This window comes from Seriola lalandi, unplaced genomic scaffold, assembly GCF_002814215.2.
Source record: "Seriola lalandi dorsalis isolate HSWRI2012SDOR001 ecotype SW California unplaced genomic scaffold, Sedor1 jcf7180002054777, whole genome shotgun sequence".
Taxonomy (NCBI): domain Eukaryota; kingdom Metazoa; phylum Chordata; class Actinopteri; order Carangiformes; family Carangidae; genus Seriola; species Seriola lalandi.
The window spans coordinates 651,073-665,430 of record NW_019525330.1 but is presented as its reverse complement, the minus strand read 5'-3'; the positions used below and the strand labels follow the sequence as shown (position 1 = coordinate 665,430).

The following is a 14,358-nucleotide window of genomic DNA, read 5'->3' as shown; positions in this document are numbered from 1 at the left end:
AAGCATTTTAGATTTTGATCATTTCATATTATCAGGAAAGAGACCCAAGATCGATGATGTCAAAGAAACCAAGGACTGGATTATTTTTTTTACCCAGAATAGCACTTCCACGTACAATGTACTAATGTCTCCTCCTCTGTCCCACATTTTACAAGTGTCCTGATGACATCCATTTAATCAGTGTAAGTCAGAGTTTGTTAGGGAGTTTAGTGTTGGAACCTTTTGTTTTGTGTTAGTGTCATTATTGTAGTTTTGTGGGGTGCCTCAGGGGCACACCTGGTAGAGCGCGTACTACATTGGCTCGGTGCCATGGGTTCGAGTCCGACCCATGGCATTCACTGCATGTCATCCCCTCTCTCCCTCCATGCATTTCCTGTCTATCTCTCACTACACTGTCGAAATGTGGTTATAGTTTTATTTAGGGTTGTTATGTCTGTTATTTTGGCCTTGGCTCTCCCTGAAATTATACTGTGCTTCATGTTTGGCAATAAATCTTTGAGAATCTGAATAATATGACTCCTTGAGTTCTTTATCTAGTCTTATGCTACTCCCCTTTCCCCTAGACCAGCTTGGGGTCATAACAACTACAGACATAAAAAAAAAATCGCTTGCAGGCATTGTATTATAACAACCAGCTCTAGTAACAGGAGAAACACTAGTTATTGATTGTGTATTGGGTCTAATTAAATTAGGAGATAAATAAATGTAGTTCACACTAGGACACAATTTATCCTTTAAAGGAATAGTTGGACATTTTGGTCTTAGCTTAGCACAAAGAATGGATACATGCCTCTGTCCAAATGTAATATAATCCAAATACCAGCACCTCTAAATCTCCCTAATATGTTATATCTTGTTTGTTTAATCTGTACAAAAACTGAAGTGTAAAAACAACAATTTGTCCCTTGTTTCCAGTCTTTGTGCTAAGATAACTGGGTCCCAGCTATAGCTTCACACTTACTGCACAGACATGAGAGTGATATCATCTCATCTAACTCTTCACCAAAAAGAAAAGTACATAAGTGTATTTCCCAAAATGCCTGAGATTGTGATTTATTAAATAAGATGTACAGCTAACACACACACACACACACACACACACACACACACATAACTTGACTTGGACACATTTGCATTTACTTCAGACACAAAGGAACTCAGTAACCCCACTTACTCCTTGCTGAGACTGGAAATAGTTACTTGGCCTGCTCACCATGTCGCTGGTGCCTTCATCTTCAAAGTCGTCTTCGCCGCCGTCCGTCATCTCCCCCGCCTCCACCTCGGCTGTCCCCTCCGCTTCCTCTCCACCAAAGTGGTCTGCTGCATCTCCATGGAGACATTCACACACCTCCTCTTGTTTCCTCTGTATCTCTGGCAAAAGAGAAAGAGAGACAGAGAGAGAAAGATTGGCAGTTAACATCAGAACATAATGGATTTATTGAACTGAGCTTTTTTTCAGACAAGCTACTCTATAAGCCTTTGATATTTTCTATATCCCTTTGTCCTTTTTCCTCAAAGACTCTGCATCTTTTATTTCGATACCTAGTGAGCACTCTCTGTCTTTTCCCAGTGTATACATGCAAAGCCCTCTAGCAGACAGGCTCTCCCTCCCCTCTGTCAAATCTCACCGGCGTCAGAGCGATGTTGCCGCTCAAACTTCTCCAGCCTTCCCAGCAGTGAGTCGATCTTGGTCTTGATCTGTGACAGCTCCTTTTTGATTGTTAGGAGCTGGTCTGTCTTCACTGTGAGCATACATTAATAAAGTTAAAAAAGCATAGTTAATGTGATGTTTGACAAGGAAACAGACACAGTGACAGCAGGAACAGCTGCTGCACTGCTCTGCTCTGAAATGTCTTGAAGGGTACGTTCATTGCCAGAAATGTGGCTGAGGCTCAATCAGTGAAAGGGCATGGGGAAGAAAGTTTGATATTTCACTGTGCTGCATTGTGGGGAGAATACTGATTAATATCTGTACAAGTATGAGCAGTGCAAACTATGGAACAATTGAAGAAAGGTTGATTTCATACAACATGAATCATATTTTTGTAGTTTTGGCCACCATTCTGCAACAATAACACTCTACTCACCAACTTAAACTTGTATTAATTGAGAGCAGTACAACAAACTGAACACCTCATAAAGTTGCTTATTTACACATCCAGCAGACACCAGCAGTGATTTATAATCAATTTCAGATAAATATCTAACTCTTTAACTGCTAAATGTTCCACTATGTTTACCAGCTAGTCTTTGAATGACAACCCTTTGGTGCTGTGCTGGAAGAATACTGTGGGTTTATCAGAGATGGTGTTTGTTTTGCTGAAAACAATGCTAAGATTGGTGAGAATGAACCAAAACATTGAAGTTGCAGCTGTAAAAACAAAACACTAAGATGAGAAATCTCACATTATACAAAGTCAGTTGAACCACTGATAATATAAAAGATATTGCTGAGAGCAGCTTTAATGGCTGAAATCTTGGACTGGCAGAAAGAAGAAATCGTCTTTTACCGTTGGCTTGTCTACTGTCTACAGCTGAAACAAGTAGTCGATGAGATAACTGACAGAAAATTAATCAGCACTGATAATCGATTAAGAGTCCATTCCCAAGAAAAAAAATGTCAAAAATTCACTTCTTCCAGCTTCTTTGAAGTGAAGATTTCCTGCTTTTACTTTGTTTTCTATGACTGTAAACTGGTTTTTGAGTTCGTTAACTTCATCTCAGGGAAACTGTGATTTTTGATGCAAAAAACACAAACGCAAGGATAAGTTGCTTTTCTTCTTCTATCTTATATGATAGCCAATTTAACATATTTGGGTTTTATAGTTTTGGTTGGTCAAAATAAAAATTTTCACTATTGGCTCTGGAAAATTAAAATGTATTTATCTATTATACAGACTAAATGATTAATCAATTAATTAAGATAATAACAGGCTAATTAAACAATAATGAAAATGACCATTTGTTGCAGTCCTAAACAAAATAACGATCAAAACTACAAAAAAAATACAGAATACAAAAACAGAGCAGGAAAAAGTGAACTAGAGGAACAAAAAGGGAACATACATTTAGGTCCTGTGATGGAAGAGCCAGCATTGAGTGCTCGAGAGGAGGACGAGGAGGAGGAAGAAGAGGAAGAACAAGCTCTGACTGGAAAGGATGATTTGGCTCTGCGCGTGGACGGGACAACTAGTCGCGAACGTTTGATGGGGATCACAGCCCGGGTTGGAGGCACCACACGACCGTGGTACTCAAAGAGTCTGAAGACACATGAAAAATACAGTTGTAGCAATCTCAGCAACAATAGAAATGTTACAAAGGTATTACACTGCAGGAACATGTCTTTAAAAGAAAGGGAGAGGTAACCGAACAGCAAAGTGTGTCATCAAGTTGCTGGTTTTTTTCCCCAGTCATTTCTGTGGTGCATTGATGTTGTTATTCGAGCAACAAGAAATGCTTACAAAGCACCTAATAGACATGCTGCAAAAGATGTCTGCACGATGGCTGTACATATTGAACAATGCCACAACCATTCAATCAAATGCTGTTCCCCGTCGCCGATGACATATCAAATTGCTAAAATAGCAATAATGATTCAAAGCTGAAGGATTGACTCTCTGGGATATTGCAAATCAGAGGAAGTAAACAAACCAATGAAAATGTCAGAAGGAAGATGCATTCTTTGCCTTGCCAGCGCAAATGACCAGCTGGGGGACTATCTGACATTCAGTACTCGCCTATGCGGATAAAAGCATCATTAGTAAGCCCAACGGAGAGGAATAAAAACCTCCCCAATATGACATTCATTATGCCTATGATAATGTAGTTACTTGGCCTCAGATGGAAATGAGGCTATTCCGCTAAAAACTCATCTTTATCTAAGTAGCTGTCTTGGAAATGGGGAGAAAGGAAAGTTTACACTGAAGGGCAAAAATCATGAGAAAAGAGATTGAAAAAGCCATATGAAAAGTTAAAACAAAGTGCAAAGACAAAGCACAGCCTGATTGTGCTGTTATTTACCATTTACATACCTGCTGTAGAAATCGTCTCTGTAGTAGTCATAGTCAAACTCGTAGCCACTGGGAACATAAACGAGAATTTTATTTTTGCAGTATTAAAATGATGCGACACCCACCCATACACACACACAGATTTATTTTGAGCTGTCTGAAATAGTTCAACATTTTGGGAATTATGTTTTATTGCTTTCTTGAGTTAGATGAGAAGATGCCACTCTCATGTCTGTGCTGTAATGAAGCTGCAGCCAGCAGCCAGTTAGCCTAGCTTAGCACACAGACTGGGGAAAAAAGGGTGGAAACAACAAGCCTGGCTATGTCAACATGAACAAAATCTGGCTCTCAAGTTCACTAACTCTTTATATGTTGTTTGTTTAAAAAAAAAAAAAAACTTAAGTGTAAAAACAAGTGTAAAAAACAAAATTTGCCATTTTGGGGTGAGTTAGTGCTGGGTTGTTCTTTTGAGTGGGAGCAGTAACAATCTTTGTGCTAAGCTAAGTGTGGAATCAGTATTCTCATGTAACTCTCTTCAGCACAATAAAACCACAACGGGTGATTTTTGCACAGATTTAATAAATGAGTTTAATATGTTGATTTATGAGGTTTAGAGGTGCTGGAAGGCAAGTTTTGCTTCCTTTGGACAAAGAGGCTAACTAACAGGCTAGCTGTTTCCCCCTGTGTCCAGTCTTTGCGCTAACTAAACAGCTGCTTGTGTACAGCTTAATTTACTCATTTTCTCATCTAACTCTCAGCAAGAAAATGAAAAAGCATATTATTGTAATTTTTTTTTTTAACTTATCAAACAAAAAAGTGTTAATTAGTGAGCTTTAGATTTTGTTCATTTCTGACAAAGCCAGGGTAGCTGTTTCCCCCAGTTTCTAGTCATTTATGCACAACTAAGCTAACTGTCTCCTGGCTCCAGCTTCATATTTTGCATATAAACATGAGTAGCATCAGTTGTCTCATGTAACTCCCAGCAAGAAAGCAAATAAGCGTATTTCCCAAAATGTTGCACTGTTTCTTGAAAAGCTGAAATAAAACAGCTTTTTTGTGTTGTTAAGACGTTGGTCCTGCTACACTGGATTTTCTTTGTTTCCAATAAAACTCTAAAATGTCAAGAGTGAGCAAAATGTGTGATAGCAACAGACACAAAGCTAGCACAGGTTGGGAATCGGCTGTTCCTTCAAAAGCACCTGGCCTGCCAGCGAGGATCATGAGCACATACTTAACAGACAGAAGAAGGTAGAGCGAGAAAAGCAGGTCAGCAAAGCAATATCCAACTGATACAGTAAAATAAGACACACATTTCAGGCAGACCTGTAGAGTGACGAGAGAGGCCTCTTGGAGCCCATCTTAGGCCTGTATGGTTTTGGCTCTCCTGCCATGTTGATGTCTGGAAACAAAATGAATATCAATGTTGTGATAATGATGTATTTAGTTAGTTTGAACTAGCAAACATTTAATAAAAAAAAATTCATATTGAAATGATTAATTGATTAATGGTTCTGAGTAATAGTTTGAGAAAAAGCTTTTGAAGATACCAATTTGACTCTGCTAAAGCTTCATAATAGCTTTGGTTAAGCTTCAGAATGTATTTTTACACATGAAGAGGAGCAGGGATTTTGTGCCTCATGTCCTACATTGGAATAGCATCAAACAGGGATCTCTTTACAGTTAGTATGGACAGGGAAAATGATGTTATGTACTCATGTGCATTTATGTATTGTTTCAGAGCAGACTTGAAAAATGTAAACCTAGTCTTTAAATCAATCATTTAAAAAAAATAAATAAAAAAATTGCAGCCTCGTTCCACACATTGGTCCAACACACATCTATTGTCAAAATCTCCAAATAGCTTATTTTAAGAAACTGAGAACATACTTCTTTATAGCTTGACCACCACCCATTTTTCAGACTAAACTGAAGAGCTGAAACACGTTACTCTCCATTTGAAGTGAAAAAAGTGACAAAGAAAACCATACCAAGCAGCTCTCAGTATCCCAACTGCTAATTAGAGGATTTTCTTTTGAGGGGGAAAAAAGATTAGAGGAAGGGCGTCACTGGCAAATGCTGGAGGGCTGATTCCCTTAAATCACTTCTCACTGTCTTCTAAATTTCATCTCTTGGCTGAAATGACAGATTTGTTTTTCCATCTTAGAGGAATGGATTTCATGTGGGAAACTTTCCCAGCATTCTTTTACACAGAGCTGAAATCTTTGCAGTTAAACCTGCAGATTCACAGTCACTGAAGAGGCAGAATTTCTTACTATACAATTATCAACCTTAAACTTTATAAAGAAAGTATATACAATGGCCATTTACTTTGATATCAAAGCCCTTAATATTGTTCAAAACATGAATACAGTGGTATTCATCATGATGCCCGAAGGACACCGTCAGTCTTTGAAGCACAAACTCATTTCACTGAATAGACAGTAGAGTCGGTACAGTCTGTTCTGTTTTGACAGTTGTGTTTTGTTGACGGAGATATAACCAAGTTCAATATAATCAACAATGCTGTGACATTTACTGAACAAAATGTACTCAAGATATACAATGGCAGATAAAATGTACAAATATTGGCCTGTTTGATATCAGCATCATTTTTTTTTTACATGCACATAACATAAAACATTTTGCAGAAACACAATTAAGCTAAAACAAAAATGGTACAAGGAACTGAAAAACAATGCTGGTGTTTAGAAACAGCCATTCATTTATTGGCAAAACTTTATTTTGTGGGTCAGTGATTTCATTAGCAATTTCCAGACAATATGAGATCATCATATAAATTTTGTATCTTGTATTGAATTTGTAAGCAGTTGTTGACCTGAGGAGTTTCCTTTGCTTCTGTTTCGAATTCTCTATAGTCTATAGATAAATTTCACATTTGTACATATTCAGCAGACCTGCTGTGCACTGACTGAGGTTTCTGTAGAAAAAAACTGGATAAGTTGTTTTATTTTTTTAGTAATAATTTGTACTAATACAAGGAAAAATAATAATTTTAAAACAGGTAAAAATCCATGTTAGCCATGCATTCATTAATGCACTGCGATTCTTGTTGCTTTAAGTAATAATATGCGATTAGAACTATGTGTTGAGTTGATTTAGTTGTTGGCCCGAAATAAACATTTCAAGATGTATATTGTACATTGGGCAGTGTATTTTGGTCAGGTATGTATGTACATGTATCATTAAGCACAAAGGTTTGGGGTTTTGTTCTAAGACTTTGAGTTCTGCAGGTTATTGGGTCAAAGTGATCATTAAGAAAAATAAAAAGGGTATTGCCTGTTTCTCTTGTCAATATGCAAAGTATATCTCAAACATTAGAATATTCTTATTCTAATGTTAATATTCTTATATGTATGTATGTATGTATACATACATACATACATACATACGATTTATTAGCTGATGTTGCAAAATCATTTTGGACTAATTAAATTAATTAAGCACTTTTAAGACAAAATTGTATCTTCATCAATTGAAGATTTGGATGGAACAGAAAGTTGAAGAATTATTCACAGATGGCTATGACTGAAATTATAAAAAATAAATAAAATGAACAGAAAATGAATGACATTATTATGCTGGAAAGTAAAAGTCTGAGTAGTTTCTTGTAACAACTTCTCAAATGTGAGGAGCTGCCTTGTTTAATATTGTTTATGACTGACTGAAAATATGACTTTGAGGTCTGTTAACTAATTACGGGATTTCATTTAGCTATTAATCAACTAACCAAAAGTTAAATGAATAAACTTTAAATAAATGAACTTCTTATGGAAGTGTTTGTTAGCTGGGCCTATCTAAGCTCCTGCAGGGTTCTGTGTGATGAGACTAAGCAGGTGAATTGAGGTAGAAAGCATTGATTTATTTAGTGAGTTCATATCAGTCCATCGTGGTCCTCAAAGACTCAAACGGAGAGCGGAGAGGCTGAAAAGTTTTTAAAGATTTTAAGAGCCTTGAGACAAACGAGACATTGTGCAAAATAGAACTTTGAGTCAATGTTACGATAGTGTTTTTCACCCATGTAGAAAGACAAAAGTAAAAATGTCCTTCAAATGCATTAGCGGACTTCTGTGACTCATCTGTACACACCTCATGGCTCTTCTGATGACTGACAGCTCCTTCTACCTGCCAAGAGCCCCTCTGCGTTAAACCGAGTTGGTATCGCTGGGTTTAGTCTGTCGGCTTGTTGTCACTGCTGATGCTCAAACTCAGCTCAATCAGCCTTGAGTGCTGCTCAAGGTCATACACCAAAACACAAACAAATATCAAACACTGCCTTCGTCACACACACCCAGCCTCGCACTGACAAAAGCGGGAGAAATCCCTGAGTGGTGGATGAGTCACCTCTTCATAGCTTCAAAAAGTTGCACAGATAAAACATCAGCTTTGCATCAACTGCCCTGGGGATCACGCTGTGGCAAATGTCATGACAGGAGCTGAAGTTGAGTCAATTTGCTGAAGGCGTCGCACTGGTTGATAATGAAATCCTGAGCAGTGGTGTTAATGCACTGAGCTTGATTAATAAAATGCTAAATATTTCAGACTACAGTAAACAAGATCTCTCTTTTTCTTTGTTTCTGTTTTCACACCTCTGGCTCACATGCGCACACACACACACACGCACGCACGCACGCACGCACGCACGCACGCACAAGCAGCTGCACCTGTGTCTGGATCTTCCAACACATTGTCTGCAGATCACCCGTGGTGCTATGTTTGGAGCCCGCACCGTCTCTCCCTCTTTCTCTTTATTCCCTCTTTTCCCTCCTCACTCTCCCTAATGGACTAATGGATTGGGGATGTATCAGTAGGTCTCAGGTGCACGGAGACCGCTGTATCATTATCATTAGGCTCAAGGAAGATGTGAGGAATGGTTCACATTGTAAAGTCTGCTCCCCTCTGGTCCGCTGCTAGGGTCATTAAAGAGAGAGCCGAGCAGTAAAATGAAGACTGCCACCTCACAACACCCCCAACCCCCGACAGACACACACCGAGCATCTGATTAATTACAGTCATTATACTAATCATACACAAAAATGGCATGAATGTGTGTATGTGCGTGTGTATGTTTGTATGCTTCCAGACTGAGTTGTTTAAGTGTGTAACCATAAAGAAAGTTGAGGCTGGAGATAGGGGAGATAGAGATTGTGTTGCTAAGCAATAGCCACTTAGGACTTGATTGATACTGTAAACTGTATGCAGTATTGCACTGAGAGGGAATATAAAAAGCGACTTCATGTTGAAGCCATTATGAGCGAGATGGCCGCGGCAGAATAACATCAAGACAAATTGACAGACTACATAAAAAGTCAGGCACAGATAGTGTAAAACCACTGGCCTTCCTCTTGACTCCTGAGAGGCTGTTCTTGTTCAGCTCTGGTTAAAATGTTATAGCTGCTAATGAGACAATGTTGTCAAGCTGTATTTGCACAAGACTAAGGTTGAAGGTTAAAGTTTTTACTGGCACAGCTCCACAGACCGAGCTTATGTATGCGAATATGAAACAAGAAATTACTTTATATGCAGTTCAGTGGACACAATCATATTGACAAAAATAAAACACTTTATAATACAGCCAGCGGTTTATTTTATGAATATGGTACCAATAGAATATTTACTGGTACTTGAAAACAAGACTCTGTGGGTAAGGGAGTAACAAATGGGACTTTTAGAGGAAGGGAGAAACATACTCTACTATACTGGGTATCGTTGAGGTACAGTTCTGGACACAAACCTTTCCCTTAGGGAAAAACTGTTAAAAGGTTGGTTCTTACTGTGTAATTTAAGGGTAAAAAGGTAAAAAGAAAAAGAAAGACAGAAAAAGAAATAAAACAAACAAGATTGGTAATTTAAATTATATCCTTAATATTAATCCTAAATATAAATCCTGGTTGATTTCACAACATCTGTGGTCCATGTTGGTTACAGAAAATGCATCATAGTACTAAAGATTTTCAGAATGCAAACACCCCTCGAGTGGCTACTTGGTCACAAACACAACTGGTGATTCTGGTTACAGATTTACATGGGCTGAGAAGATCCATCATTTTGTCCAACACCAACTTTTTTTTCTTAGCATAAGAAAGGTGGGTTTCACCAGTAACATGAAAATTGGATTCTAATATTATACATTATTATACTAATATTAATAAGGTTGGGTTTAAGGTTTTCCATTTCGATCAATAATAAAAACGTTGTAGTTTTCTGTCTATTCAAAACCTGGTTTACAAAGTGCTTCACAGATCAAAAAAAATATGATAAAAAGCATTTTAGTAAATATTCACATCAAAGTCAAGGAAAAAAAAGCTGAAAAATAACAAATTGGGGCAAAGAAGCATTAAAACCCTTTAAAAAAATAAAGATAAGTCTTGAAATGAGATTTACAGATAGTATTTGCTTCATACTGATACATATTATACCAGAGAAATATCTTTTATTCATATAGTGGCATTAATTTCAGCCATTTCTTCCAGCATGAAGCAGGACTTCTCTGCAACAGAGCACTATAAAACCTTCTCTCAGGTTGTTTTTTTTGCTTATTCTTGCAGTCTAGTCTAGCAGCTTTAAAATCACAGTCTCGGAGGTCAAAGGAGGGTTTTTCCACTGTCTCCCCTCATCTATGTACAAGATGAAAGCATCAATTGGAGGCTTTGCGTGACCCCGTTTTTTATTTTAACTGATCATTTCTTACGGGAAGGATGTGGCTGAGTTCACTAACAGTTTTATCCATCTACACTGCAACAATACAATCATCACTACCTCAGGGCCCTCTCAGTTTGTCTTCATTCATATTAATGAAGCTACCAAATTACCTGTGAGTGTGTTGCTGTGTTAGTGCATGTGTGTGTCTATTTTAGTTAGATATAGACGCCTCAGCTCAGCCTGCCCTTCAGCTCTTCATCTCTGGTGGTGTGGAGCCATTTTAACTGGACTGGGAACAGACAATGACAGTCATGGCACACGCGAGCACACACACACACACGCATGCACACACACAAATTTGAATTACAGTCACTGTGATGGTCTTGATTTGAAAAGGAAAAAGCAGCTTAATGAGTGTATAGCCCTTGTGCTGCATCTATTTAGCCATGCACAAGCTGAATGATAGTGTATTAGCAAGTTTCCTCTTGACTGGGGTTACCATAGGTAACAATACATTGGAAAAGACTTTACAAAGCAACTGGGCCTTTTAACCCTGTCTTCCCTAATCTATGGCTCTTAGGAAACGTGTAATGGGAATAATTGGGAAGTAAGTGGCAGCACATTTCCTCCCTGAACTAATGCCTAAACATAATCTTTTGGCAGGCAAACCATCACTTCTGCCACATAACAAACTCCATCTCTGCTGCTGCACGCATCCCCTGAGCAGGTGAGCGGTATTTGATTAAGAGATCATCCAGGCACCTGTGTGAATACAAATGTGCGACTAAGAGACATCCTGCATGACAGCGGTCGCAGATTCAATCTACGCTGTGTTCTTTCACCCTGTAAATCTGACAGGGAAGACTTGAATAATCTCTGATCTTGGCTCAAGGGCACAGGCGGCTTCCTGTTTTTATTACACCTGAGAGCGTGTTTTCCTCAAGCAGAGCAGGGTGAGTGACAGGTCGAGAAAGCACACACCCTGCGACACCACTGTGTGTCTGGGTATATGCAAGTATGCACTAATGTGTGTACACTCATTATCTTGAGGTCATCATTATCTTGATGACTCACAATGCAATTATACCTAGTAACAATGCATTTACACATACAGAGACTACAGATATATGGTAATTATGGATAGTCTGACAATCAGGCGTTTTTATGTAAGGGCAAAACTATTGGATGTTTCAATAAAGAAATCTTCCACTTACAAATGAAAAGTTCAACATATAAGCAGTAAAACCTGAAACCAGTCTCCAAAGGGAAACTAACTATGACGTAGACTTTTCCATTGATATCTAAATTCATCCTTTGCACAAAAGGTGTCTAGTGCTTCACTACCCTAAGTGGGACTAATTTGCCATGAATTCAACGTAAATTAAGATTATATTCAAACTAAAAACTAACAACAACTAAATGAGAAACCACATCATAATGCTCAGCTCCGTTCACTCAACAGTTAACGGCATGAAATTCAACATTAGCATAAAATCTCTACGCAGTGCAGACCTGTTCTGCTGTGGCTTCTTAATGAGGCAGGGCTCGGTACTTGTGCTGACTCGTCAACAGTTTTCATGGACAAACAAAAAAAAAAAAAAAACTGACAATGTCCTCATTGCTGTGCATTTTGTAACAGGTTATTGGTTTTCTGAAAACCTCTTTTTGGTTGCTCCATAGCGTAGTGAAGCTTTTTTGTCATGTGGTGCCACTGCACAGCAGGTGTCACTGTTTGTTACCATGGAGACGCTGTTAGCCTAGTGGTAGGGCGGCTAAATTTGTAGGCTTACAAACAGTCAACCTAAAGACAGCCTGCGGCAAATGTCAGTCAACGTCACACATTCAGGATGAAGTTCTCACAGCGTGACTGCTGCTGTGACATCTGTCTACAAACCAACCAATCACAATTAGAATACAGTCGCCAGGGCAACATGTCTTAAATGCCATTTTGAATAAAGTTTAGGGGAAAAAAAAAAAAAAAAAAAAAAAACTCTTGCATGCATGCAAACCAAGCTGATGGAAGTGAAAACCTGCAAGGCTACATTTTGAAAACATGAGCAAAATTATGATGTGCATTTTTTTTTTTTAACTACTATCTGATATTTTAGAGACCAAACAATTGAATAACATCAATAAAATAAATGGCAAAATCAATAATGAACATAATTGTTGAGATATCTAGAATTCACACTTCACACAAAACTGAATTGTAGACATGTTTAATTAAATTCTCTATGCAACACAATGGTTCAGTCTTACCAGTAAGAATGTAAATACTAGTCCAAAAATGAACTGTGTGAATAATGTAAATCTTATATACACTGTAGGTTGAAACCATTTACACAGGGAGCAAACTATCACCCTGCGAGCCTCCAGACCTCACTGACAGCGACTCAAATTACTGTGTCAACTCTCTCCGAGCTACATGGCCTGATCTAAAGTCTATCATGTCCCGACTGATTCCAATCAGGACGAGCACCTCGAGGCTGTAACAGTTTTTGTTATGGCTGGGACGTGGATTAATTACTTGACAGCCTGTCCTTCCTTAATGAATTCCTTGTACTTTGCTCTTTCGCCCTCTTGAGGAAAATAGTTAGTTGGCAGCACATACATTTTGGCAGCTCATCCCCAAGCTCCTGAGCATCTGATAAAACTATTTTCATTAGACCTGCTGAGCTATGGTTCATTAAGGAGAACGTGATGTGGAATTGCTAAATTTTCAGCTTGGCTGGAGTCAGCATAACGTACTGGGAATACAACTATTAGAAGGTGAACGTTCTTAAATCCAAAGACACAAACCAGCAGCACAGAAGCTAAAATTTTGATGCCGCATTTGTGGTTCATCCCAACATTGGTTCATGTTGATTTTTGCATTAAATAATAATGAGCATATTGCCATAGCCTGAGGGTAAAGATAATTTAGTCTTTCATCTCTCCTGAGTTGATAATGCACTTTTCCTCCTTTTCTGTTTTGGTATCTTTTCTTGTGATGTAAGTTTGTTGCTTTTAAGTGAAACGCTTTGAAGCATCTTAACCCCTGGAGCTGGTCCATCACTTCCACCTAACCACACGATCGCTAATCTGTGCAAGCAGCTGGAAAACAAACGGACAGCTGCCACCTGCCAGAAACTACTTGTACATCTGTCTACTCATTCATGGGCTGACTGTGGAAACACTGAGAATCATACATGGTGGGGAGTTACAACTGGAAAAAAAATAAATCACATTCCACCTCACACATCTGGCCTGTGTTACCCATCACTGGCCGCAGACTCTTTTGTGTTGGACCTGAAACAGTTGGCTGATTAGTCACTTAGTCAATTCACAGAAAATATTTTGATATTTGACAACACCTTTGGGTCATGACCCCAGAAAAAGGTCACAATGAAATCTAACGAGTCATGAGAAGATGAACACAATTGGAAATTCATTTACCCAGAGATGCTAACCATGCCAAAAAATCTTTCCACCAGCACTCTGCTTCACAGGTGCACACACACACCTGGAGCGGCCATGTGCAATCAACCACTGAGCAGCCCCACAAAAAGCAATCAGGAGAGACATACAGCACCTTGCTCACAGGCACCTCTGCGGTGCTTTCTGAACATGCAACTTTTCCACTCTCAAGACAGCCACTTTAGCTTTTAAATGAGTGTAGTGTCTAAATAGATTCAAATACATGTTTAGC

The 14,358-nt window shown here is 38.6% G+C and overlaps 1 protein-coding gene across 1 annotated transcript in view; it reads right to left on the bottom strand.

Annotated features, from left to right (window-relative positions):
- The window catches only part of LOC111669131 (RNA-binding Raly-like protein), a 35,727-nt gene that overhangs the window by 1,859 nt on the left and 19,510 nt on the right, over positions 1–14,358 (bottom strand). The window contains exons 3-7 of the mRNA XM_023425372.2: positions 5,334–5,409; positions 4,032–4,079; positions 3,067–3,260; positions 1,629–1,742; positions 1,214–1,371 (exon numbers count right to left, since the gene is read on the bottom strand). Coding sequence (XP_023281140.1) covers positions 1,214–1,371; positions 1,629–1,742; positions 3,067–3,260; positions 4,032–4,079; positions 5,334–5,409 — 590 coding nt within the window. The remainder of the gene's footprint in view (positions 1–1,213; positions 1,372–1,628; positions 1,743–3,066; positions 3,261–4,031; positions 4,080–5,333; positions 5,410–14,358) is intronic.